At 43.0% G+C, this 27,463-nt stretch overlaps 2 protein-coding genes across 5 annotated transcripts; both read left to right on the top strand.

The window, feature by feature from the left end:
• Positions 1-1,491: 1,491 nt before the first annotated feature.
• On the top strand, positions 1,492-5,324 carry LOC114860436 (polymeric immunoglobulin receptor-like). The gene is made up of 8 exons (XM_029159030.3): positions 1,492-1,998; positions 2,109-2,438; positions 2,808-3,125; positions 3,320-3,640; positions 3,759-4,055; positions 4,421-4,528; positions 4,609-4,679; positions 4,856-5,324. Exons 1-8 carry the CDS (start codon positions 1,962-1,964, stop codon positions 5,027-5,029), a joined length of 1,656 nt encoding a protein of 551 aa, XP_029014863.1. The 5' UTR covers positions 1,492-1,961; the 3' UTR covers positions 5,030-5,324.
• Positions 5,325-14,194: 8,870 nt separating this feature from the next.
• LOC114860445 (polymeric immunoglobulin receptor-like) lies at positions 14,195-17,570 on the top strand. 4 transcript variants are annotated; one of them, XR_008695790.1, is made up of 6 exons: positions 14,196-15,395; positions 15,590-15,910; positions 16,133-16,425; positions 16,576-16,683; positions 16,763-16,830; positions 17,052-17,570. XR_008695790.1 is itself a non-coding variant. In XM_055512204.1 (6 exons), the coding sequence occupies exons 1-5, from the start codon at positions 15,179-15,181 to the stop codon at positions 16,810-16,812; spliced, it is 993 nt and encodes a 330-aa protein (XP_055368179.1). In that variant the 5' UTR covers positions 14,196-15,178; the 3' UTR covers positions 16,813-16,830; positions 17,052-17,570. The 4 variants fall into 4 exon arrangements, 3 of the variants coding, with proteins under 3 accessions (XP_055368177.1, XP_055368179.1, XP_055368181.1); XM_055512204.1 differs by having other exon boundaries at positions 16,133-16,429; XM_055512202.1 differs by lacking the exon at positions 17,052-17,570 and having other exon boundaries at positions 14,195-15,395; positions 16,133-16,429; positions 16,576-16,828.
• The last annotated feature ends 9,893 nt before the right edge of the window (positions 17,571-27,463 follow it).

The raw sequence follows: 27,463 nt of genomic DNA, 5'->3' as shown, positions 1-27,463 counted from the left end.
TGTGTGTGGTGGAGGGGACCTTCTGAATCAAGCATTAACGCCTTTGTTTTCCCAGTGTTAGTATCAGGTGGGGAATAAGCGGCTCGGAAAATGGATGGATGGAAGTATCAGGTAGTTATTCTCACACCAGCTCTCAAAGTCACAGATGACCCCCTGTACTCCTGCTCATACCCTGATACACCTCCAACAATGGCACAATGGGTACAAAAGATTGTTGTTTAGCCCCTTTGGTTTGGTTTCTTTCTGGTTCAGTGTTGTGCATGTGGTTCTCGTTTTGACCATTCGTATTTGCATAACACGGAGATTACGAAGTATTTGACAGTGCACCTCTATTAAATGCAATGGCTGGATGGTTAATTGACTGTGAAATCACATGAATAGTAAAGCGAAACAGAATGAGAAACAAGTAGTAAGTAAACAAAATAAACCCGGAAATGGCGAGAAACTATGACTAAAAGTCTCAATTCCTGGCAACTGGTTGCTGAACACAGTGTCAGGAGGTTTGTTTCTCTTTCTCTTCAGCCTGTTTTGGTGACACTTTGGTGGTAAACTTCGCTTCACATCCACCTTAATGTCAGATCTTTTTTTTTTTTGTATTATTTCACTCCTGTGCAAAACCGGCAGCATTGACACCTGCACACACAGTGTGCACAGTGTACTGGACAAATGCAGACCATATTTAAATTAATTAACAGATTTATATGGAGGCGTGTCACGGGAGGAGTCTGCTACTCACGTACTCTTCGTACATCCCAATCAACATGGGATGTTCGAATGATGTACGAAACGTGTAGATTTGTACTTAGTAGAGGTTAATACATGCTGATTTTTTTTTTGGATTTGCGCTTACACAAACTTTAGTAGAAAATCGATGCAAGTCTTTGTACATATCTGCTTCATTGATGATGACAAAACAAAAGAATTGCTCACACCTGCCCATGCAATAGCATATAGATCAATTACTTAGGAGCCCATGCAAAAAAGGGATTGTGTTATAAAAATGCTTCACTTTTCCAGATTTTTATCCAATCTTTTTATTTAGGCCATTAAATTAAACCTGAAAGTATTCACTCCAACTGCATCTAAGTTGTTTAATTTACAAATCACTGTAATAATATACAGAAACAAAATTTTGAACACATTTGTCTCTGTCCAAATATTTATGGTCCTGACTGAAACAATGAAATGCTATGGGTTTCCAGCTCGAGTCAGTCCTTGGGATCATAGAGATACCAATTAAGCTGACTGCACATCTGGTGCAGTCTCACAGCTAGAAGGTCCTGGGTTCGATTCCCGGAGGCGGACAGGGTGCCTTTCCCTGTGTAGTTTGCATGTTCCCCCTTCAATTGCATGGGTTTTCTCAGGGTTCTTCCTCCCACAGTCCAAAAACATGTACAGTATTAGGTTGATTGGTCACTCTACATTGCTTATAGGTGTGAGTGTATGTCTGAATAGTTGTCTGTCTGTGTTTTACCCTTTGATGGACTGGCGACCTGTCCAGGGTGTACCCCACCTCTCGCCCATAGCCAGCTGGGATAGGCTCCAGCTCCCCTGCAACCCCACGTACAGGATTAAGTGGAATAGAAGATGGGTGAATAAACTTTAGCAACACACCTGTCAGGGGGCAAACAGCAGCTTAGCAAACTTCACAGCCTAAAAAACAGGCCTACATCATGAGACTCAGTAAAACACAGCCTTTTTAACTTTCATATATGTTCTTTAATACAGATCCCAAAGTGTCACATGCAGTGTGTAAAAAACACAGCTGAGCACCACATTGTACTACAAACACAAATTTATACATTTATATGTTTATATTTTCACATTTTATTAAAACAAAAAAAAAAAAACAGATTAAAATGCAGAAGTGAAAGTGAAGAGTTTGACAGAGGTTGTGGGTGGAACATTTCTGTGTTAGAATACAGTCTGGTGAATGCTCTATTTCCTCCAAGAACCTGACGATGCAGCGCCTTCAAATGCTGCTCTTCTTCCTCATCGGTAAGTTTAAATTACAAGTAAAGCAAATAAAAACAATATATAACGACACTTTGTCAGAATGCTCAGTTTTCTGCTCTGCTTTAACAACTCCTGCTGTTTTATTTTTGTAGCTTCTCCCTGTTTTGTGAGCAGCACAAGACCGTTGATCCATGTATTTGGATATGAAGGGAGAGAAGCCAAAGTCTCCTGTTCTTATGATGCAGGATATGAGGATTATGAGAAGTACCTGTGCAGAAACGACTGTGGCCATTATGACGTTCTCATCACAACGACGGAAGCAAAGAAGAACACATTCACTATCAGCGACGATATAAACAAGAAGGTTTTCACAACCACCATCTCTAATCTTCAGTATCGTGATGCTGGAAAATACTGGTGCGGAGTGACAATAAGTGGATATGATTACTACCCTGCTGAAGTCAGTCTGGAGGTGGTGAAAGGTAAATACATCATACATTCAAGTAATGTTATAATTAGGACAAAGTTTACATAGTATATTTACACTGTGAAGAAACTCAATGTTGAATTTCTTAAGTCATTCTTTCATTACGGTTTTCAATATTATTTTGTGTGATTTCAGTTTATTTATGAATATGAAGTCACAGCATTTAGGTTAACTAAAATAATATTATATAATATATGGGTATTTCTGCATTTGTCTCTCTATATATTTTTTTTCTGAATTGCTATTGCTCTTTTTTGACATTTTGACTTCTACCATATTTAGTTTTTGTAATATTGTTATAGGTGGTTTTAACACAGGAATCTCACTAAATAAATACTACTGTCCTTTTAAAACTGTTTAATAGACACCTGCTGTGACAATTCCATCAAAGTCCCAAGTTCTGAGGGAGGTTCTGTGTCCTTCACTTGTTCATATGAGTCTCGGTACCAGAACAACCTGAAGTACATGTGCAGAGGAAACCGTCCGTCCACATGTCTGCAGCAGGCAGTAGTCTCCTCCACCGAGAAACAAGACACACGCTTCACACTGACTGATGACAAGCTGTCAACATTCACAGTGAACATCACCAGTCTGACCCAACAGGATTCTGGGTCGTATCTTTGTGGAGTCCACACAAACACAAGTCTTGATGTTTTCTCTGCTGTTGATCTGGAGGTCAAAGGTGAGAGGTCACAGTGTCAAAGTTTAACAGGACCAAGGGCACTGACAAACATTCAACAGTTACATATTGTGTAAAACATATTGACTATTTTTTAAGCTTAAATGTTGGAAATATATTCAATTTCAGACAATGTGTAGATTATTATTTTTTACACATTGAAATTTGAAGAACTTTTTTTTCTTATGTAAATCCAGGGAACACCTGCTGTGACAATTCCACCAAATTCCAAAGTTATGAGGGAGATTCTGTGTCCTTCACTTGTCCATATGAGTCTCGGTACCAGAACAACCTCAAGTACATGTGCAGAGGAAACCATCCGTCCACATGTCTGCAGCAGGCAGTAGTCTCCTCCACCAAGAAACAAGACACACGCTTCACACTGACTGATGACAAGCTGTCAACATTCACAGTGAACATCACCAGTGTGACCCAACAGGATTCTGGGTCGTATCTTTGTGGAGTCCACACAAACACAGGCCTTGATGTTTTCTCTGCTGTTGATCTGGAGGTCAAAGGTGAGAGGTCACTGTTGTCACATCATTTGTTTTCATTCGTTTATCTTCAGTTTTTCAAAGCAGCTGTGACCTGAAGTGTTATTATGTACTTTTTCTCCAACCTCCTTGTGTCTGACAGAGTGGTGCTGTGTGAAGTCAAACAAACTAAGAGGCTCTGTGGGACATCCATTAACTATGCAGTGTCCCTATCCACCACAACATGGGACAAACAGGAAGTTCCTCTGTAAGGGAGACCACCACAGGAACTGCACAGACATGATGACTGACACCAGGTTCACTCTGCTGGATAATGTTTCTACCAGCTCTTTCTTGGTGATGGTCTCAGAGCTGGAAGCAGGTGATTCTGGGACGTACTGGTGTGGCTCAGACTCACACTGGAGCTTTGGAAACTACACCAACGTTGGACTGTCAGTAGGTAAAAACACTCAGATATTTGGTTTTATTTGAGCTAAATTTGTGATCTGAGCTACAACCGCTGTCTGTAATGTTTGTTGTTACGTTATTCTGTATGTGTTCAGTTTGTTAGTCCGTGAAATCAGTGTTAACATAACTGCACCCAGTGTACACATATAATAAACTAGCAGCTTTATTAAATCATACATTTTGTATATTTCAAACACATCAAATCCACCAAATGCAGTGATGCCCCAGGTCTGATAAGTGGTTTCCTTCTGCTTCTGTGTGAAGGTGAAGCAGGCGTCAGAGAGCAGATATACTGTATGAGGAGTCTGCTGCTAATGTCTGTTAACAGGAAGGATGATTTTACTCTCTCTCTTTCAGATGCTGCTGCCTTTAAGGCTGTGGTTTTCATTGTACCTGTTGTGCTGGTGTTTGTTCTGATATTTGTGATGGTCATGGTGTGTAAACACAAATGTCACAAAGGAAAAGGTACAAATGTATCAACAGAAACAGAACAATGCTCAAACTGAATATATGTAGCAAACAAACCTTTACTGTTCTGTTTTCAGCAACTGGAGCCAACGTGGAAACAACACAACAACAACACAAGGCTGGAGATGAAGTGATCAGTGAGTCTGATGTAAGAAAACCTTTACAGTATATTAAAAACATAAAACTCATTTTAGCAGCTCAGCTCCATTTAGAGTTATGTACATTCAATGACGCCATACCCTGACGTCTCATTAGAGATGGTGGTTGATTCATTAAGTTCACACTTGAAGAAACCAGTTGACTCATTATTCTGATTCTCTTCAGATTTATGAAAATCAAGACGTGGTCGTGTCCTCAAAGCAGAGGGAGTCCAAACAGCAGAACAGCTGCTCCCGTTATGATGCAGGTGGAGCCCAGCAGGACTTGATGTATGAAAACTTCAACACAACTGAAGAAATCTACTGTAATGACATTTACTGTAATGACAATAAGAAATGAGCACTGTGCACGTCTAAACATTACCTTATGCGTTCCAGCTTGTAATATGTTATATTGTAATATCAGGCTACTTTTAGCTTCAGGTTATTACTGCCTTCGCCCTGACGGCTTCAGACTGAGCGCTACGTGTTCACCATGTTCCTCAAGTTCATGGTAGTTTTCTTGTGATCATCTGTGTTTCCTCACTGTCAAGCTTTTCCTCTTCCTTTAAATAAAGATTGGTAGAGTAAATGACTCAACGTTTACTAGGTTTACTTTACGTTGACATGCGGCGAGGCGGTTTGACAGTTTGACAATCTTTCACCATCTGTAGTTGCAAAATAAAAATTACAACTTTTAGTTCCTTTTTAATCATGAAGATGTGTTGCATTCAAATATTGCTGTTTTTTTCTCTTGAGTAAGTTAATTTAATTGAACACATAAACATACATTTGTATTATACCTCACATGCAGTCAATGGCAGAACAACCGTTTTGATAAGTGCCATTATGCTAATGTAATAATAAGAAATGCTAGTTCTAAATACATATGTTTATATATGGTGCAGAGATTATTGTAGTAGGAGAATTATTATCATCAGAGACCATATAAATGGAGGAAACCGTCCGTCCACATGTCTGCAGCAGGCAGTAGTCTCCTCTACCAAGAAACAAGACACATGCTTCACACTGACTGATGACAAGCTGTCAACATTCACAGTGAACATCACCAGTCTGACCCAACCTTGAGGTCAAAGGTGAGAGGTCACAGTTGTCTCATCATTAGTTTCAAGATTAAAAAAATTATTTTGCACACTGATCGCTGTCACAGATGGAGGTACACACGAGAAGGACGGGAGATTAAAAATAGTGCTAAATGCTAACACATCTACACACACTCACATCAAATGTAGTTACTAGTGTCTAATTACAGCTAAATGCCAGCTAAAGTTTTATTATACATGTTATTGCATGGATGAAGATCAACCCTTACAGAGGAGGAGTTGTACAGACTGATGTTCCACCAGTAGGAAGGATCTCCGGTGGCGTTCTGTGGAGCACCTACTACTGATCAGCCTCTGGCTGAAGGTGCTCCTCTGTCCAGCCAGCACACTGTGTAGGGGGTGGAGGTTTTGTCTAGGATGGAAAGAAGTTGGACCAGCATCCTCCTCTCAGCTACAGCATGCAGCTCCACCCCCAGTACAGAACCAGCCCTCCTGATCAGTTTGTCCAGTCTGTTACTGTCTGCTACATTCATGCTGCCGCCCCACAAACCACAGTCTAAAACACTGGACCCACAGACTCATAGAACATCCTCAGCACGGAGCTGCACATGTTAAAGGACCTGAGCCTCCTCAGGAAGTACATTCTGCTCTGAGCCTTCTGGTTCACAGCTGAGGAGTTCTTTTTCCAGTCTAGTTTACTGTCCAAGTACACTCCCAGGTAGTTGTACTGGTTGACCACCTCCACCACTTCATTTTAATAATGGAAGGAGTTACAGCACTGCCAGGTTTCCTAATCACCAGCTCCTTAGTTTTACTGATGTTCAGTTGGAGGTGGTTCTGTCCACACCAGTCCACAAAGCTGTCCACCACTTCCTGATACTCTGTGACATCACCACCCTGCTACGTTCTACATTAGCAGAGTCATCAGAGAACCTCTGGAGATGACTGGACTCTGGGTTGTACCTGAAGTCTGAGGTGAACAGGGTGAAGAGGAAGGAGACAGGACTGCCCCCTGTGGAGCTCCTGTGCTGCAGACACACAGTTCTGCAGGCGGACGTACTGGGGGCGGTTGGTGAGGTAGTCCATGATCCATGAGAACAGGGACCTGCATGTCCTCGGGTTTCTCTCCCAGCAGCGCATGCTGGATGGTGCTAAATGCACTGGTTGTAGGTGCAATGGAGCAGATGTACAGTATGATGGCGTCATCCACTCCTAGATGGGGCTGATATGCAAACTGGGGGGGGGGGGGGGGTCGACTGGAGTGATCATTCATTAATCTCCAGTATTTCAAAGCACCTGGGACCTGAAGTGTTATTAGATACTTTTGCTCCAACCACCTTTTGTCTGACAGAATGGTGCTGTGTGAAGTCAAACAAATTAAGAGGCTCTGTGGGACATCCATTAACTATGCATTGTCTTCAGCCACCACAACATGAGACAAACAGGAAGGAAACTAGACTGCACAGACATGGTGAAACAAGACAACAACAACAACAACAACACAAGGCTGGAGATGTGGAGGAAGTGATCAGTGAATCTGATGTAAGAAAACCTAAGTCAAATTTCTGAGTCTGAAATGTTCCCTAACTCTCATCTCGACTTTCATCATGACCCTGCCCCCCCCCCCCCCCCCCCCCCCCGCCACCACCCTCTCAAACTTCACCCAGTACGTTAACTGCCACACAAGAGATAATAAAACTCTAGACCTCTTATGTGGAAATGTCAAGAACGCGTATACCTCCGCCCCCCTTCCCCCTTATGGATGCTCCGGCCACAACCATGGTTGAATGGCTTCCTGTTTGCATGTCCGCCTCTGCACAACTGCCTTGTTCACTAGAATAAAGACATTTGTTCAGCTCATGTTTCATATGTCAGCCAGTTTGACACAATCAACACTTAACCCTCATTCAAACGCGTCTGTTCTAGTCTATTTCCTGTAATACTGGCACTGACACTTCTGCACATCATTGTGCAACATGTTTGAAACTTCTACTTACAGTTAATGACTGTGAAAACATGCTTCAGTGCAGTTCACAGACCTGTCAGGTGCCCACTGTACTGTACTGATCAGTAATCTAATGCTATAATATGAAATCACATTCAGCTCTGAATCTTAAGTGTTAAGTGTTACCCTCACAGCCCTGAATAGAACGGGTCAATCAATCAATTAATAACTAATCTGAAATTAATATAGGACATTTGCCATAGTAGTAGTTCAAGGACTTGTTGATTCAGTCCTCTTGCGGAGTAAAACACCTCAAATTATAATTAGGCAACCTACTGTATGGAATAGTTATAAATTAACTATGACAGTAGTAATCAGCCACACATACAGTAAACAGTATGTGTTATTCTTTAATGAAGGGTTTAAACTTCTAGTAGGCTCTACTAGAAGCCTGCGATTACTTGGTATTCTCGATATTATTAACAGGAACTTGCAGCCTTCGAGTGTCTCATAGTGCAAACAGTGTGAGAGTAAAATGTCCAGGGGTGTGTGTTTCACAGGAAGTGGATTTGATCAGAAGTGTCCAGGCTCTCCTGAAGAGAACTACAGCTCAGGTTGTCACTCAGATCAAGTGAGTAATTGTGCGTGAAAAGTTAAATTGCCCTGACATGTGTCTCACTCAAAAGATGTTATATGGTTCCATGTGTGTGTCAGGATGAACAGAGAGGCTAAGCAGATGCTAGAGTCAGACTGGTCTGATAAGTACCAGGCCTACAACCTGGACGACCACTGTGGAAGACACAACAACATGAGCCCAGACACAAAGCACCACCCGAGCTCAGGCGCCCTGCAGGAGCAGTGAGTGTGTGAATCTACAGCCCTCTGACTGAAAGTGAGTCCTCTGACTTCTGCTTCTCACACTCGCTGCCTTCTGCTCTGCTGCAGGGTGTGCAGCAGCACAACCTGAACAAGGCCCTGCAGGAGGAGCAGGCCACCAGCAGCCTCAGGTCTGATGGCCATGAAGGACGCTCCTGACCCCAGTGTCACTGTGGTGGATGTAATCAGGCTGTGTGTTTGTCCCAGGCTGTTGGTGGAGCAGCTGCTGCAGGACACCACCAAGGATCTGACCTTCCAGTGCTCCAGCGTGGACCAGGCTCTCAGTCAGCGCTGTGTGGAGCTGGTGGAGGCCAAGACTCAGCTGGAGATGAAGCTTGCAGACGGACAGGCAGGCTGTTAGGCAGATAGACAGACACATATTAACTGGTTTCAACACTGTCCCTGTGTGTGTAGACCTTGGAGCAGATTGGGGCCCAGGAGAACAACATTGTGGCTCTGCACAATGCCCAACGTTCTCTGCACTGTCAGGATACTATACTATCTGTTTCTGTGTCTGTGTGTTGTTTTTTAGTCCTAGTTTTAGTTTTTGTGGTGTGCAAACTGTTAAAGGTGCATTACAGTAGATATAGTTTGTTAATGCAAGAGGTTTTTATTTTTCATGAATAAATGCTCTTGGAAAATTTGAGGCTCTGGACCATCTGGTGACAAAACAGCAGCAGCCAAAAGAAGATGGAACAGATTGAGCTCTAAAAAATCTTTACATGGTGAGAAAAAATAAAAACAGGAATCATTCATTTTAATTAAGAAAAGAGAAATATAATCTGAAGTTTTAGAAGTGACTTCCACTGAAATAATGAGTCAACCCACTATCAGTCACGAGGTGGCAGCATCGAACCACAATAGCTCCTTCCTCCACATACACTGAGCATCTTCCACCAGCATAAGCAACATTAACATCCCGTGTGGGAACTTTTACAGTTAGTTACATTATAGTGGGTTGTACTTCACATTACAGAATTGTATCGGTGTATTTTACTCATTGTTGCTGTTGTTTCTGTCATTGATTTTATACTCAGTGGAATTCACTGGTTACATTATGATTATTGTGTAATATAAAAATTTTACTTGATTTTTTATTAAAGATTTTCTTCATTTTACTTGATTTACTTGATTACGATTTATTTTTCTTGTGTAGTTAATACTGCTGCCGTCCATTCCGTACTATTCCTCTATACTATACAATCCTATTTAATGGCTCCTTGCTGCTGTAGACAAAAGAATTTCCCCATTGTAGTATGAATAAAGAATATCTCATCTTATTTCCCAGCACACAACTCCATACAGGACTACTGGGGTCATAGAAAGTCCTTGGCCCTTCGTATACAGAGCGTCCATGTTGTTAGACCAGTCCAGTTTATTGTTATGTGAACACCCACGTATTTGACAGTGTCTCAGTGTCTGAGCCCCGGATGTTCACCGGTGTGTGTGTGGTGGAGGGGACCTTCTGAATAAAGCATTAACACCTTAGTTTGCCCACTGTTAAGTATCAGGTAGTTATTCTCACACCAGCTCTCAAAGTCACAGATGACCCCCTGTACTCCTGCTCATAACCTGATACACCTCCAACAATGGCGGGGTGTAAAAGATTGTTGTTTAGCCCTTTGGTTTGGTTTCTCTCTGGTTCAGTGTTGTGCATGTGGTTCTCGTTTTACCAGTGGGTGGGGCTGTCCTCCGTGTATCAGCTGAGACTCATTTGGGAGTCATATTTGCATAACACAGACATTACGGAGTATCTGACAGTGCACCTCTATTAAATGCAATGACTTGATGGTTATTTGACTGCAGCTGTAAAATCACATGAATAATAAAAAGGAACAGAATGAGAAACAAGTAGTTAGTAAACAAAATAAGGCCGTAAATGGCGAGAAACTATGACTAAAAGTCTCAATTCCTGGCAACTGGTTGCTCAACACAGTGTCAGGTTTACTGTCATAAACACCATTAATGGGGAGTTAAGTTAGGTAGGTAGTTAGGTAGGTTTAAATAGAATATTTCTGTGGCGCCGGTGGAGAATTAGTTGGCTAACTATACTAGCTAGCCGAAGTTATGTCCATGCCATAAACAAAAGTTTCCAGATCAGATGTGGGCGGGGTTTGCGCGCACTGTTTGAGTTGTTTGAGTTTGCGTCCCTGATCTGAGACCAGCGCTGTTTGAGGGTAGGGATGGAGTCTACCTGTACTTGCACAGCCATGAATATTCAGGCCAACATTTAACATTTACATTTAACATTTACATTTAAATTTACATTTAACATTTACATTTACATTTACATTTACATTTACATTTACATTTAACATTTGCATTTAACATTTATATTTAACATTTATATTTAACATTTACATTTAACATTTACATTTAGACTTTTGCACATTTAACTAAATGTGAGAAAACATGTTGTGTCATTTAGTTAAATATGAGAAAACTAGTTATAGGTGCTCCTTTTACATTCCACACCCCATACACAGATACAGACCATATTTAAATTAATTAACAAATTTATATGGAGGCGTGTCACGGGAGGAGTCTGCTACTCACGTACTCTTCGTACATCCCAATCAACATGGGATGTACGAATGATGTACGAAACGTGTAGATTTGTACTTAGTAGAGGTTAATACATGATGATTTTTTTTGGATTTGCGCTTACACAAACTTTAGTAGGAAATCTATGCAAGTCTTTGTACATATCTGCTTCATTGATAATGACAAAACAAAAGAAATGCTCACACCTGCCCATGCAATAGCATATAGATCAATTATTTTTGAGCCCATGAAAAAAGGGATTGTGTTATAAAAATGCTTTTCCAGATTTTTATCCAATCTTTTTATTTAGGCCATTAAATTAAACCTGAAAATATTCACTCCAACTGCATCTAAGTTGTTTAATTTACATTTCACTGTAATAATATACAGAAACAAAATTTTGAACACATTTGTCTCTGTCCAAATATTTATGGTCCTGACTGTAACAATGAAATTCTCTGGTTGTCAAGCTCGAGTCAGTCCTTGGGATTATAGAGTTACCAATTAAGCTGACTGCACATCTTGGAGGGGGCACCACGATGGAGTTCCTGGAGAGAACACATACATACATTGACACTGACATTGGTTCGATTCCCGGAGGTGGACAAGGTGCCTTTCTTTGTGGACTTTGCATGTTCCCCCTGTGTTTGCGTGGGTTCTCTCCGGGTTCTTCCTCCCACAGTCCAAAAACATGTACAGTATTAGGTTGATTGGTCACTCTACATTGCTTATAGGTGTGAGTGTATGTGTGAATAGTTGTCTGTCTGTGTTTTACCCTTTGATGGACTGGCGACCTGTCCAGGGTGTACCCCACCTCTCGCCCATAGCCAGCTGGGATAGGCTCCAGCTCCCCTGCAACCCCACGTACAGGATTAAGTGAAATAGAAGATGGATGAATAAACTTTAACAACACACCTGTCAGGAGGCAAACAGCAGCTTACCACACTTCACATCCTAATAAACAGGCCTACATCATGAGACTCAGTAAAAAAAAAGCCTTTTTAACTTTCATATCTGTTCTTCTGTGCAGTGTGTGAAAAACACAGCTGAGCACCACACTGTACTACAAACACAAATTTATACATTTATATGTTTATATGTTTACATTTTATTAAAACAAACAAAAAAAACGGATTAAAATGCAGAAGTGAAAGTGAAGAGTTTGACAGAGGTTGTGGGTGGAACATTTCTGTGTTAGAATACAGTCTGGTGAATGCTCTATTTCCTCCAAGAACCTGACGATGCAGAGCTTTCAAATGTTGCTCTTCTTCCTCATTGGTAAGTTTAAATTACAAGTAAAGCAAATAAACACAATATATAAGGACAGAATTGTCAGAATTCTCAGTTTTTTGCTCTGCTGTAACAACTCCTGCTGTTTTCTTTTTGTAGCTTCTCCCTGTTTTGTGACCAGCACAATTCATGTGTTTGGATATGAAGGGAGAGAAGCCAAAGTCTCCTGCTCTTATGATGCAGGATATGAGGATTATGAGAAGTACCTGTGCAGAAACGACTGTGGCAGTAATGATGTTCTCATCACAACGACAGAAGCAAAGAAGAACAGATTCACTATCAGCGACGATATAAACAAGAAGGTTTTCACAACCACCATCTCTAATCTTCAGTATCGTGATGCTGGAAAATACTGGTGTGGAGTGACAAAAATTGGAATAGATTACTACCCTGCTGAAGTCAGGCTGCAGATTGTTAAAGGTAAATACATCATATATTCAAGTAGTTTTATAATTAAGACAAAGTGTACATAGTATATTTACACTGGGATAAAACTCAATGTTGAATTTCAACACTGTTCTCAAGACATTCTTTTTTTTACTGTTTTCAATATTATATATCCAACAATATTATTGTGTGATTTCATTTATTTATGAATATGAAGTCACAATATTTGGGTTAACCAAAATAATATTTGTGGGTATATCTGTGTTTGTCTATACTCTTCCACTAGGTATCTAGGTATCAGTAGCCTCAGGGCTGAACTGCAGATACTGTAACATTATTTTGTCTGAATTGCTATTGTTCTTTTTTGACTTTGACTTCTAGCATATTTAGTTTTTTAATATTGTTATTGGTGGATTTGACCCAGAAATCACAAGTAAATACTACTGTCCTTCTAAAACTGTTTTTGAAGACACCTGCTGTGACATTTCCACCAAAGTCCAGAGTTATGAGGGAGGTTCTGTGTCCTTCACTTGTTCATATGAGTCTCGGTACCAGAACAACCTCAAGTACATGTGCAGAGGAAACCATCCGTCCACATGTCTGCAGCAGGCAGTAGTCTCCTCCACCAAGAAACAAGACACACGCTTCACACTGACTGATGACAAGCTGTCAACATTCACAGTGAACATCACCAGTCTGACCCAACAGGATTCTGGGTCGTATCTTTGTGGAGTCCACACAAACACAGGCCTTAATGTTTTCTCTGCTGTTGATCTGGAGGTCAAAGGTGAGAGGTAACAGTGTCAAAGTTTAACAGCACCAAGGGCATTGACAAACATTCCACACTTACATATTTTCTAAAACCTATTGACTATTTATGGGATCACGTATTAGAAAAGTTCAGTTACAGACAATGAATGCTGTAGATTATTGTTTTTTACACAATGACTGTGTAGAACTGTGCTTTTTTATTTTATGTAATTCCAGAAAACACCTGCTGTGACAGTTCCACCAAAGTCCAAAGCTATGAGGGAGGTTCTGTGTCCTTCACTTGTTCATATGAGTCTCGGTACCAGAACAACCTGAAGTACATGTGCAGAGGAAACCGTCCGTCCACATGTCTGCAGCAGGCAGTAGTCTCCTCCACCAAGAAACAAGACACACGCTTCACACTGACTGATGACAAGCTGTCAACATTCACAGTGAACATCACCAGTCTGACCCAACAGGATTCTGGGTCGTATCTTTGTGGAGTCCACACAAACACAGGCCTTGATGTTTTCTCTGCTGTTGATCTGGAGGTCAAAGGTGAGAGGTCACAGTGTCAACATTTGACACAACCAAGTACATTGACAAACATTCAACAGTTACATATTGTGTAAAACACATTGACTATTTTTGAGATTAAAAATGTTAAAAAATATATTCAATTTCTGACAATGTGTAGATTATTATTGTCACAATGGCAGGGTGGTGGAAGGACCCAAATGCAGAGCGTGGCTTGGATCAACAGTATTTAATAGGCTCGTGGTCAGGCAGGCAATGGTCATACACAAAGTACTCAAAAACAAGGTCCGGCAAGGCGTAGGCAAGAGGATGATCAAAAAGGCAGGCAATGGTCAAAAACACAAGAGTGTAAAATCAGAGGCTAGACTGGAGACAAGACGAGATTACCTAGCTGGATCATGCACTGGACTGGATATATGGCAATGCGGGACTGAGTCATGAGAACGACCGCAACCTGACAGGTAACTATGACAAGAGGTGGTGCTTAAATACAGGTGTGTTGATTACTGAATGAGACACAGGTGAGGTTAACTAGAAACGGAAGTAAGACTGAAACTGATATCATGGGCACTGAACAGGAAGTGGTTGCAAAATAAAACCGGTAACTGAATGACGTGAGCTGTGACAATGATGTTTTACACATTCAGATTTGAAGAACTTTTTTTTTTACGTAAATCCAGGGCACGCCTGCAGTGACAATTCCAACAAAGTCCAAAGTTATGAGGGAGGTTCTGTGTCCATCACTTGTTCATTTTTCAATATTTAGTTTAACTAAAATAATATTTGTGGGTATTTCTGTGTTTGTCTATACTCTTCCACTAGGTATCTAGGCATCAGTAGCCTCAGGGCTGAATTGCAGATATTGTAACATTATTTTGTCTGAATTGCTATTGTTTTTTTTTGACTTTGACGTTTTGACTTTTAGCATATTTAGTTTTTTAAATATTTTTATTGGTGGTTTTAACCCAGAAATCTCACTAAATGAATACTACTGTCCTTCTAAAACTGTTTGATAGACACCTGCTGTGACAATTCCACCAAAATCCAAAGCTATGAGGGAAGTTCTGTGTCCATCACTTGTTCATATGAGTCTCGGTACCAGAACAACCTGAAGTACATGTGCAGAGGAAACCGTCCGTCCACATGTCTGCAGCAGGCAGTAGTCTCCTCCACCAAGAAACAAGACACACGCTTCACACTGACTGATGACAAGCTGTCAACATTCACAGTGAACATCACCAGTCTGACCCAACAGGATTCTGGGTCGTATCTTTGTGGAGTCCACACAAACAAAAGCCTTGATGTTTTCTCTGCTGTTCATCTGGAGGTCAAAGGTGAGAGGTCACAGTGTCAACATTTGACACAACCAAGGACATTGACAAACATTCAACAGTTACATATTGTGTAAAACACATTGACTATTTTTGACATCAAATGTTGGAAATATATTCAATTTCCGACAATGTGTAGATTGTTATGTTTTACACATTGAGATTTGAAGTCCACTTTTTTTTTTACTTAAATCCAGAAAACACCTGCTGTGACAATTCCACCAGATTCCAAAGTTATGAGGGAGGTTCTGTGTCCTTCACTTGTTCATATGAGTCTCGGTACCAGAACAACCTCAAGTACATGTGCAGAGGAAACCATCCGTCCACATGTCTGCAGCAGGCAGTAGTCTCCTCCACCAAGAAACAAGACACACGCTTCACACTGACTGATGACAAGCTGTCAACATTCACAGTGAACATCACCAGTCTGACCCAACAGGATTCTGGGTCGTATCTTTGTGGAGTCCACACAAACACAGGCCTTGATGTTTTCTCTGCTGTTGATCTGGAGATCAAAGGTGAGAGGTCACTGTTTTTTTTACTACACAAGTACAAGTGTTATTACACTGTAGCGGTTGGTGGTTTAATCGCACCAGGACACTTCACACTAGGTCCCCGGGGGTCGTCATACAGTATGTGGCAACCCACTGCCCCACCATGGGGGACTGGGAAAATGCAAAGGAATCAATAATGTATCTTATCTTATTTAACTTTTGCTCCAACCTCCTTGTGTCTGACAGAGTGGTGCTGTGTGAAGTCAAACAAACTAAGAGGCTCTGTGGGACATCCATTAACTATGCAGTGTCCCTATCCACCACAACATGGGACAAACAGGAAGTTCCTTTGTAAGGGAGACCTTCACAGGAACTGCACAGACATGATGACTGACACCAGGTTCACTCTGCTGGATAATGTTTCTACCAGCTCTTTCTTGGTGATGGTCTCAGAGCTGGAAGCAGGTGATTCTGGGACGTACTGGTGTGGCTCAGACTCACAGTGGAGCTTTGGAAACTACACCAACATCCAACTGTCAGTAGGTAAAATCCCTCAGATATTTGGTTTTATTTGAGCTAAATTTGTGATCTGAGCTGCAACCATGCAATAAACTAGAATTGTATCGTGGTATTTAGTATTATTTCAAACACATCACAAATCCACCAAATTTACTCTTTCTCTCTTTCAGGTGTTGCTGCCTTTAACGCTGTGGTTTTCATTGTACCTGCTGTGCTGGTGTTTGTTCTGATATTTGTGATGGTCATAGTGTATAAATACAAATGTCACAAAGGAAAAGGTACGAATGTAAAACAGAAACAAAACAATGCTCAAACTGTAAATATGGAGGAAACAAACCTTTACTGTTCTGTTTTCAGCAACTGAAGACGTGGAAACAACACAACAACAACACAAGGCTGGAGATTAAGTAATCAGTGAATCTGTTGTAAGAAAACCTATACATTATATATATATATATATATATATACATGTTAGCAGCTCAACTTCAATTAGTTATGTATATTCAATGAAGCCATACCCTGACGTTTCATTAGAGATGGTGGTTGAATCATCAAGTTCACACTTCAGTTGGTCATGTAATTTGCTTTACCAACACTGTGGAATACTTGAAGAGACCAGTTGAATCATTATTCTGATTCTTTTTAGATTTATGAAAATCAAGACGTGGTTGTGTCCTCAAAGCAAAAGAAGTCCAAACAGCAGAACAGCTGCTCCCGTTATGATGCAGATACAGCCCAACAGGACTTGATGTATAGAAACTTCAACACAACTGAAGACATCTACTGTAATGAAGTTTACTGTAATGACAATAAGAAATCAGCACTTTGCACGTCTAAACATTACTTTATGCGTTCCAGTTTGTAATATCTATGTTATTATCTATGACATACAGTATAGTCCATTCTGTATACAGTATACAGTATAGCTGGTTTTATTTGACTTCTTTGCATGTTGTTACAGTATTTGTCGAAATCAGTTTAGAATCAGCATGTAGACATAAATGTATTATTAATGTTTTTTTTTAATCTTTTTTTAAGTTTATTCATTTAATCTTTTTTTTAAGATTTAAGTACTTCAGTTATTTACATATACAAATACAGATATGTAAATTGTAAAATTGTTGACTTTCAAATCTGTAAAAGCTTGAAATAAAGTAAATAATAAAGCAAACGTACTACTGCTGAATTATAACCCTAACCCTCGGGCTCCTACGGACCGTGGGTCCTCGGGCTCCATTCTCTCAGGCTGGCCCTCCCACTGGGGGGAGTGGTTTCCCCTGGTTCTCATGGGGCGGACAGCGTTGACCCACGGTGGCCCACTCTGACCTCGGGTGCTGTCTCTGTGGCTGCTGCGGCACCTGCCCTCCTGGAACTGAAGGTACGTGGGCTCCCTGGCTGCTAGGATTCCTTCCTCTGCTTGTTGGATGGGCGTAGTGGCCAAGCCCCTCACATCACCCTGGCTTCCACAAGTGGCATTGTTCATGCACCAACGTCTGCCTCACCCTTTGGGTGAACAATGTTAAGCTACAGCTTTACCAACCTTGTAGTGGGACACTCAACACCTGAGCTGATAAACAGGCTTTCTAAACCCAACTGTAAGTATTACTGATACTTATCACTACCAATATCAATAATAATAATATATCATCCATCAATCCATTTTCCAAGCCGCTTATTCCCATATGTGGGGTTGCGAGGATGCTCGAGCCTAACCCAGCTGGCTATGGGCGAGAGGCAGGGTCCCCCCTGAACAGGTGGACAGTCCATCGCAGGGCCAAATAGAGACAAACAACCATTCACGCACACACATACACCTATGGGCAATGGAGAGTAGCCAATTTACCTAATGCATGTCTGTGGGAGGAAGCTGGAGTACCTGCAAAGAAGCTACGCAGACACAGGGAGAACACGTAAACTCCACACAGAACGGCACCCGGTAATCAAACCCACGCCCACTTCTTGCTGTGAAGCGACAGTGCTACTTACTCCACCACCGTGCCACTGCTCTCTCTCTTGCCTGGCAGCTCCATCTCTAACATCCATCCGTTCTACATTCTACATCCTTCTACCAATATATTCACTCTCCCTCCTCTGCACATGTCCAAACCATCTCATACTGGCCTCTCTGACTTTGTTGCTAACACAGGCACCGTGAGCCGTCCCTCTGATGAGCTTGTTCCTGATTCTGTCCAACCTCGTCAGTCCTAAGGAGAACCTCAGCATCTTCATCTCTGCCTCCTGTCCCTTTCTCACTGCTACCGTCTCTAACCCACAGAGCAGAGCTGTCTCACCACTGTCTTTACACCTTTCCTTTGAGTCTTGCTGACACTCTTCTGTCACACAACACTTCTGACACTTTTCCTCCACCCGCTCCGCTCCACTCGCCTCTTCACCTCTTTTCCACACTCGCCATCACACTAAACTGTTGACCCCAGTCCTGCACCTTCTTCACCTCAGCCCCTGTAGCCTCACTGTTACCTCAACTACCTCAACCCCTTCATTTAGACACATGTATCCTGTCTTACTATGACTGACTTTCATGCCTCTTCTTTCCAGAGCAAACCTCCACCTCTCCAGCTGTTCCTCCATTTGCTCTCTAATCTCACTGCAGATCACAATGTCATCCGCAAACATCATTGTCCAGGGAGATTCCAGTCTGACCTCGTCTGTAGCCTGTCCATCAGCACAGCAAACAAGAAGGGACTCAAAGCTGATCCTTGGTGTAGTCCCACCTCTACCTTGAACTCTTCTGTCTGACCTACAGCACATCACACCTTACACAATGCAGCTCCTTCTGACCAACCTTTGTACTTTTCCATCAACATTCTTAGAGCAGACATTGCATCAGTGGTGCTGAGCTCTTATGGGGCATGAAACCATACTGCTGCTCCCAAATCTCCACCTTCTTCTCAAGCCTGGCTTCCACTACTCTTTCCTTAAGCTTCATTCTGTGGCTGATCAACTTTATTGCTCTGTAGTTGCTGTAGTTCTGCGTGCCACCTTTGTTCTTAAAGATGGGCACCAGAACATGTCTCCTCCATTCCTCAGGCATCTTCTCACTCTCTTGAATCCTGGTAAACAAACTGGTTAGAAACTCCACTGCTGTCTCTCCTAGACACTTCCACACCACAGGTCATCAGGCCCAACAGCCTTTCCACTCTTCATCCTCTTTAGGGTCTTCCTCACCTCATCCTTTCTAATCTCTGCTGTTTCCTGATCCACAGCATCCACATCTTCCTCCCTTCTTTCCCTGTAATCCATTCATCAGCTCCTCAGAATCCATCTTCCATCTTCTCTGTACACTCTCCTGGGTTGTTAGCACCTTTCCACCACTGTCTTTAATCACCATTATCTGTTGCACATCCTTCCCATCTCTATCTCTCTATCTGGCTAGCCTGTAGTCCTTCAGTCCTTCCTTTGTGTCTAACCTGTCATACAGCTCATTGTAAGCTTTCTGTTTGGCCTTTGCCACCTCCCTCTTCACTGCTCTGAGCTTCCTTATACACCTGTGTAGCGGATTCAAATTATTAATAGTTTGATATTAATGTAGAAACATTAATATTTCTCAAGGTTGGGGCACCAGGTTTGTTTTAAAGCTGAAACCACGCGTGTATTACTCTAGTCAACGCCAGATGTCAATTCAATGAGTTACCAGTTATGAACAACAATAACAACTTTAGCGTGATAAAATCAAATCAGTCTCGTATGCCGTGAATTCTTGTCGCGCTTCAGTGACCTCTGCTTAAATCTGAAGAACAATGCACACAAAACCAGATTCCTTTTAACGTTTTATTAATCTAACACTACTAGATATATGAACAACATAATATGGAAATACTCAAATAGACAGAGCAGAAAATGAATAAACAATCAGAATGGGATGATCAGCAGTGAATGAATCAATCAGTGAAAGCACAAGGAATGGTCAAGACCTGAGTGTGTGATGGCTTTGATCAAGAGATTGTTTCTAACTTATACAAATCTAAGGACAACTAATGAATTTGGAATGTTCAATTTTAGCGCTTTGAGAAACACCAGAATTCTCAGAAGATTAGAGATGTTTGTCTTGCCTTAGTTTGGAGCTGTAGGCCGCTGTGCAGCGTCCCAGGTGCCACGGCCTCTGGGCCGCAAAGTAACAGTCAGCCAGGGTGAACTTTCCAAGGTGTTTCAAAACATCAGCGCTACTTAAACTAGCCCAAAAAAGGAAACGGGCTGGAATCAAATTTAATTAGTTCGATCAAAAATAGCAAGCCCTTACTGTAAGGTCTGTTAGTTATAGTTTCAGTTTCGCAAAGTTTCTTGATGACTTTCTAAAGCAACAAAATTTGTTGCTCGTTCGTATTTCTAAGTTTAACTTAAGTTTACAAAATTTAAGAACAAAGGAAAATTAAAGAAAAGTAATGCAACGCAAAAAGATGTCTAAATGAAGTCTCTTGTTCTCTTAATGAGCACATTCCAGATTTTATGGCTGGTGGTCCCAGTTCTGGGAGAGGCACCTTCTAATTGATAAATGTGACAGCCTGTCCTTTTGGAATGATAAGCAGAGGTGGAATCCTGTGAGATTTACAGGTAGATCAACAAAGTGGACTTATGGTTCTTTGATATGGACATGTGAGATGTTGGCGCCAATTGGTGCCTGTTGTGATAGAAACCAGTCTCCTGTGGTGGAGAATGATTCAGGGTCCCTTATCTCTGGCGACGGGAGAAGACGTAAAGGCTCTTCAATAAGGGAGTTAAGTTCACATGTAGGTCAGGTTACCTCAGTCCAGACGTGGATTGCTACAGTACACCTGTCTACTTTCCTCAGTTCTTTCTACATCCCACTTCCTTTTAGACAACCTCTCCCTCTGGATGCAGTCCTGTACTTCCTCATTCCACCACCAAGTGTCTTTATCTTCTTTCCTCCATCCAGATCACACACCCAGCACCTTCCTACCTGTTTCCCTGATAACCTCAGCTGTAGTTTCCTAGTTATGTGGAAGCTCTTCCTGACCACCCAGAGCCTGCCTCCGCTTCTACCTGAATTCTTTGCAAGTTTCTTTAGCTTCCACCAAATGGTCTTCTCTTCTGTCTTTCCTCTCTTCTTCCTGACCACTAAAGTCATCTTACACATCACCATGCGGTGCTGTCTGGCTACACCCTCTCCTACCACCACTTTGCAGTCAGTAAAATCCTCATCTACATAGGACGTAGTCCACCTGTGTGCTGTTACATCCACTCGTGTGTCATTCTGTGTTCCTTTCTCTTCTGGAAGTAAGTGTTGAATACAGCCATTTCCATCCTCTTAGCAAAGTCCACCACCTTCTGTCTCTCTAATTTCCTTTCCTTTACACCAAATCTGCCCTGTCTGAGACTCTTTTCACCTCTAGAACACTGTTCACAAACTTGCCCTTCAGGACCACTCCTACCTCGTTTCTCGTCCTATCTACACCATGGTAGAACAGTCGGTAACCTCATCCACTCTGTGCTTTGCTGCGATTCCACGTCATCTCCTGCACACACAGTACATCTACCTTCTTTTTCTACATCATGTCGCCATATCGCTGGCTTATATACTCATTGGTATGGAAGTGGACGATTTGCATGGTTGTTTTTGGCAAGTGTTACGCCGGATGCCCTTCCTGATGCAGCTCTCTCTATTTATCTGGGGATGGGACAGGCATAGAAGTTACTGGCTTGCAACCCCTGTGACTCTCCTCATGGACTCTGTTTTGTTCCTGTGGGTTGTGGAGGTTTCTTGGACTCATTTTGTCAAGTAAGGGGACCCACATGCACAGCGAGCATGAACTCTGGTAGGTGAGGGTTTATTCAGGCTCGTGGTCAGGCAGGCAAAAGTCGGTACACAGGTTAACAAGATCAAGAACAAAAAACAGCACACAACACCATAACACCGCACAGAACAACAACAGGGTGGGCGGAGGGCGGACTGGAGGAAAAAACAGAACCAAATCACATGACAATCAATGACAAAATTCAGTTTCGCAAAGTTTCTTGATGACTTTCTAAAGCAACAAAATTTGTTGCTCGTTTGTATTTCTAAGTTTAACTTAAGTTTACAAAATTTAAGAACAAAGGAAAATTAAAGAAAAGTAATGCAACGCAAAAAGAAAAGGTGAAAGAAGATTGGAAATCACATGACAATCAATGACAAAATGAGTCCAAGAAACCTCCACAACCCACAGGAACAAAACAGAGTCCATGAGGAGAGTCCATAACGGGGGAAACACAAAGTCCAGATGTATGCCCGAGGACAAAACGGGAGTCCTCGAGGTTCGGCGTCTGAGCAAGTCGCCTCCAATGTCCCAACACTAGCGCTGCACCCCCGCTGTGGCAGAGGGCCGCGTCCTCCAGGCAAGAAGCCGTCCCCGGGACAGACCAGCCGAGGTGGCTGACCGGGCAGCGCCACTCCTGCGGCAGGCTGTGCCAAGGGCGTGGCCACCAGTCAGGCAAATAAGACGAGAGCCGGCGGAAAGCCGGAACCAGAGACGAGGACAGATGTGGGACCAGAACCAGAGACGAGGGCAGACGTTGCACCGGAGCCAGGACCAGAGACGAGGACAGACGAGACGCCAAAGCCAGAACCAGAGACGACCCCAGACGTGGAGACTGGGCTGACATAGTCAGTGCTGGACCATCAGACACCGAGGAAGACATGACCGGTACCGGGCCACCAGGAGCTGAGGTAAACGTGGTCAGTGCCGGACCACCAGGAACTGAGGCAAACGTGGCCGGGACTGGGGCCCCAGTCCCAGTCTATGGCCCCTTTTCCACCATAGACTGGACCGCCAGGGACGGGGGCAGCCATGCTCACCTGAGTACCCCCAAGCACTCCGGGACCGACACCTGCACCGAGAAGGACAGAGGACACAGAGCCCCCAGAACCCGCTGCAGTGGTCCCCTTGGGACCAAAGGGCATGGATGCGAACAAGGCCTCTTCAGGGCCGACGGGGGCTGAACGGCCTCTTCTGGGCCGACGGGGGCTGGAACGGCCTCTTGGGGGCCGACAAGGGCAGGAACAGCCTCTTCTTAGGGGCCGACAAGGGCAGGAAAGTTCCTCCTCGTGGGGGCCGACAAGGGCAGGAACAGCCTCCTCCTGTGGGCCGAAACGGGACAGAATAGCTACTTCTTCCAAGCCAACCGGGGACAGAATGGTGGCTTCTTCCGGGCCAACCGGGGAAAGAATGGGCGACCGGTGCAGTGGGGTGTAGACGGGGCTGGGCCCTGGTAGCAGGGCCGACTGCGGTGCTGGGACCGGCTGCGGTGCTGGGATTGAGACAGGCTGCAGTTCAGTATTGTCCAATGCCTCCCTAAGTACAGGAATCCTCAGGAGAAGTGCCACTACCTCCCCACGGGCATCCGTCCGGGCCTGGGGGTCGGTTGACGAGGCAGCAGTGTCAAGGACCTCCATCAGCAGAAACATGATTGGGGGCGAGCAATGGAGGTGAAGCCACTCCATGGTGCTGCTGGACAGGACTGCGAGAGTGGGGGATGCGCCGACTGGAGAGCCAGGGAAAACCGGCTGCGGTCCGGCGGGGGAGTCGAGCTGCGGAAAGCCAGTTTGTAACCGCTGTAGCGTCACAGGAGAGACGGGTGCTGGTGTCAGACCTGAGCATGAAGCGGCGAGCAGAGCGTGCTCCAAATCACTCTGCTTTGAGCCAAGGTGAGTGTAGAGCGTCCTCACTCCTAGTTGAGCCACCAATACTCCTCCTCCAAGATGTCAGTCACTAGTCTTACCACCTAGATCCATGCCTCTGGTCCAGGCACTTCCACATACTCCCTTGCGAGCTTCAAAAAGGACCACTAAAGGCCCTCAGGCAAGCCAGGGTGAAAGCCATAGCCAAGGGAAAAAAAACAAAACGTATTCCACGCCACTCAAAACAACTGAAAGCCAAAATACCTTTGAGCTGAGGCTGGCTGAGTCCAAGTTAGCCAGATTGTTCTCTCACAGCGAGCATGAACTCTGGTAGGTGAGGGTTTATTCAGGCTCGTGGTCAGGCAAGCAAAGGTCGGTACAATGGTTAACGAGATCAAGGCTACGGTACAGACGGGGAGCAGGCAAAGCTAAGTCAAGAACATGATCCTCAACTGGTACACGGCAGGACTTACTCCACATGAATGCTGGAGAGTTGAACGGGTGAATGAACAAACAATCTGGCAAAGCAAGGGCGTAAGTGCAGGGGTACAAGTAACCAATTAATGACTAATGGAATTCAGGTGGTGAACTCACATGACTGGCTGAGGGTTTGGGGGAAGCCAAAGTTTCCGTTGGCTGCTGGATGGAGAGGCTACTTTTCACTTTGGTTGTTACTGCCAAGTTCATGTTGGTGGTTTTCTTTTGACCAGCTCTGTCAGTTTCACTGACGTTTTATCACTGTCACGCTTTTACTCTTCCTTTAAATAAAGATTGGTACAGTAAATGACTCACAGTATTAGAAATAGTAATGTGACATGCAGCGAGGGGGTGTGACAGTTTGACAATCTTTCACCTTCTGTATTTGCAGCATGTATATATTTGAACAACTTTTAGTTCCTTTTTAGTCATGAACATGTGTTGCATTCAAATACTGCTGTTTTTACTCTTGAGTAAGTTCATTTAGTTGAACAAGTACATTTGTGTTATACCTCACATGCAGTGAATGGCAGTACAAACAACTTAATAAAGGCCATTATGCTAATGTAATAATAGGAAATGCTAGTTCTAAATACATATGCTTATATATGGTGCAGAGATCACTGTAGTAGTGTGTGTATACATGTAGAGTTTGCAAATAATAAAAAAATGGCATAAAATCAAGTCAATTTAATCATCAAATGTGTCATGAATTCTTGTGAAAGCATAAGCTCTGAGTTGAGATAAACCTACGAGCTAACTACTGTATTTAACCCAGCTGGACAACGAAGTGGACCAGTTTCTGCTTTGCGTGGTATTTCATTTGTGTCGCCACTGAGTTTCTGTGGTCAGGTTCTCTTTGCAGACTGCAGATGATGGAAAGTGCAAATGTGACCCAAAGAAGAAGGAGAAAACCAATCTACTTAAATGAAGAAAATGGGAGGGATAGCTGCAGTATAGGATATCTGAGGGAGTGACAGACAAAGAAAGAGGGAGGGAAAGAAGAGAATAGAGAGACAGCAGGAGCAAACTCACAGCCTCCTTTTCCTTCTTTTCCTTCTTTCTCCTAGTGATTCCAAGCTGAGATCAACATAAGGCGTGTTCAACTTCAACATTATTTTCACTTTTAACATGGTTTAAAATGTATATCTCTGAGCCACACTGACATTATCTGGGCAGAAAACTGATTTACACTTTGTGAGAGGCAGAGGATGCATGCTGGTGTGGTGGTTAGCACTGTCGCCTCACATTTCCATTCCCGGAGGCGCCCAGGGTGCCTTTCTGTGTGGAGTTTGCATGTTGATGTTGATATTTCACCTAGATTGTTCAATGGTTGTCTCTGCCTGATAGACTCTGGACTCCAGCTCCCAAACCAAAGGCCGGGGAGTTGTGTCTCTCTGTCTGTTGAGACTTAGTGCTGCTTCCTCTCTGATAGTTAGACGTCAGCAATGCAGGTGTGAGAATGTAACATCTTCACACACAAAGCAACAGGGTGCATGCAGTCTGATTGGACCACACAGACGTTCCACCGTAGTCGTACAGAGGGTTTAAACGGCAGAAGCAACTTAAGGATCGTGGGCTCTTTGCATCACACCTTCGTGGTGTGTGCACTGATCTCCCAGCTGGTTTTTGGTTTGTTGATGTGCACGATCGACATCCATGGTTTGGATTTGCTTTCCCCTTTATTTTTATTTTTTCCTTTATTTTAATAATAAATCACATAAAAGACAACTCTCTCATCTGCCTCTTTATGGGAAATTTCCACCACAAACATGAATAAAGGCTAAAACAATTCATTGTTCATTAACCCAAATATCTCAGACACAGACCTGCTGCTTCATTTATGTGAGAACATTATGATGGTGTTTATTTGCTTTTTTGTCTTTTGGCTAATTTTGTGCAGCTTAACTTGAGGGTTTGCGGGAAGCCAAAGTTTCCATTGGCTGCTGGATGAAGAGCCTACAGTACTTTTAGCTTCGGTTATTAATGCCAAGTTCATGTTGGTGGTTTCTTGTTTCACTGACGTTTCATCACTGTCATGCTTTTCCTCTTCCTTTAAATAAAGATTGGTACAGGAAATTACTCACAGTATTTGAAATAGTAATGTGACATGTAGTTTGACAATCTTTCACCTTCTTTAGTTGCAACATATTCTTTATTATTTTTTATTATTATATTATTGTATTATATTATTTTATTAATATTATATTTTCTACTTCCGCCTCTTAAGGATTGCAGATGTGTTTTCTCTCTGCTCCCACTCTGCTTTTGCTTGCAATGTCCTTGCAATGTCTTTTTTCTGAGCACCCTGATCTGCTAATCTGGAATAGGATTTTTGAACATGGAGCTAATCAACTGGTCACTCAGTGCATTGGACAAAAGGTTTTCACAAAGAAAAGAATCTCCGGGAGAACCACTCTGCCCCTTGGGGACTTTTGTCTCCGGCTACGTGCGGGATTCCTGGTGCCCCGTGTGTCTGGAGCCTCTGTCCATCGAGGATGCAGAGGATCTATTCATATTTTGGACTTTGATAACAGGGCTACTCATGATTGGCTTTGGTGGTGCCCTGTTTTATCGGAAGATTGGAAAGATTGGAAGATCTGCGGCCGGCTCATTGACGTGTCCACCGGCCGTGTAGCTACAAACGCCGACGGGGGCCATGGTTACTCGGCTGATGGAATTACACCAGAGGATTGCCCGGATTGAAGGACTGACAATTAACATCTCAGCTCGTTCGGATGCCCGGATTGCAGGACTGACTAATAGGATCTCAGCCCGTTCGGAGGAAGACAAGAGACAGACGGATAACATCTGCAGACAGACTGAACACTTGGTTACTATGTCACAGGTGACCCATGGTCCCACAAGAGGCGATGTAGCCCTGAGTTCTGACCGATTGGAGTATTGATCTAGACAAATTAGTCATGGATTGTTAAAATGTATTTTAT

Source organism: Betta splendens, chromosome 1 (assembly GCF_900634795.4).
Source record: "Betta splendens chromosome 1, fBetSpl5.4, whole genome shotgun sequence".
NCBI lineage: Eukaryota > Metazoa > Chordata > Actinopteri > Anabantiformes > Osphronemidae > Betta > Betta splendens.
Note: the sequence above shows the minus strand (reverse complement) of the source record. Positions and strands in the feature narration are given on the sequence as shown.

Excerpts from the sequence above, each read along its gene's own strand:
- LOC114860436 (XM_029159030.3), top strand. The coding sequence starts at position 1,962 with ATGCAGCGCCTTCAAATGCTGCTCTTCTTCCTCATCG. Across the intron at positions 1,999-2,108 it reads GCTGCTCTTCTTCCTCATCG|CTTCTCCCTGTTTTGTGAGC; the intron begins GTAAGTTTAAAT and ends TTATTTTTGTAG. Across the intron at positions 3,641-3,758 it reads TGTTGATCTGGAGGTCAAAG|AGTGGTGCTGTGTGAAGTCA; the intron begins GTGAGAGGTCAC and ends TGTGTCTGACAG.
- LOC114860445 (XM_055512202.1), top strand. The coding sequence starts at position 15,179 with ATGTGCAGAGGAAACCGTCCGTCCACATGTCTGCAGCAGGCAGTAGTC. Across the intron at positions 15,396-15,589 it reads TGTTCATCTGGAGGTCAAAG|AAAACACCTGCTGTGACAAT; the intron begins GTGAGAGGTCAC and ends ACTTAAATCCAG. Across the intron at positions 16,430-16,575 it reads CAACATCCAACTGTCAGTAG|GTGTTGCTGCCTTTAACGCT; the intron begins GTAAAATCCCTC and ends TCTCTCTTTCAG.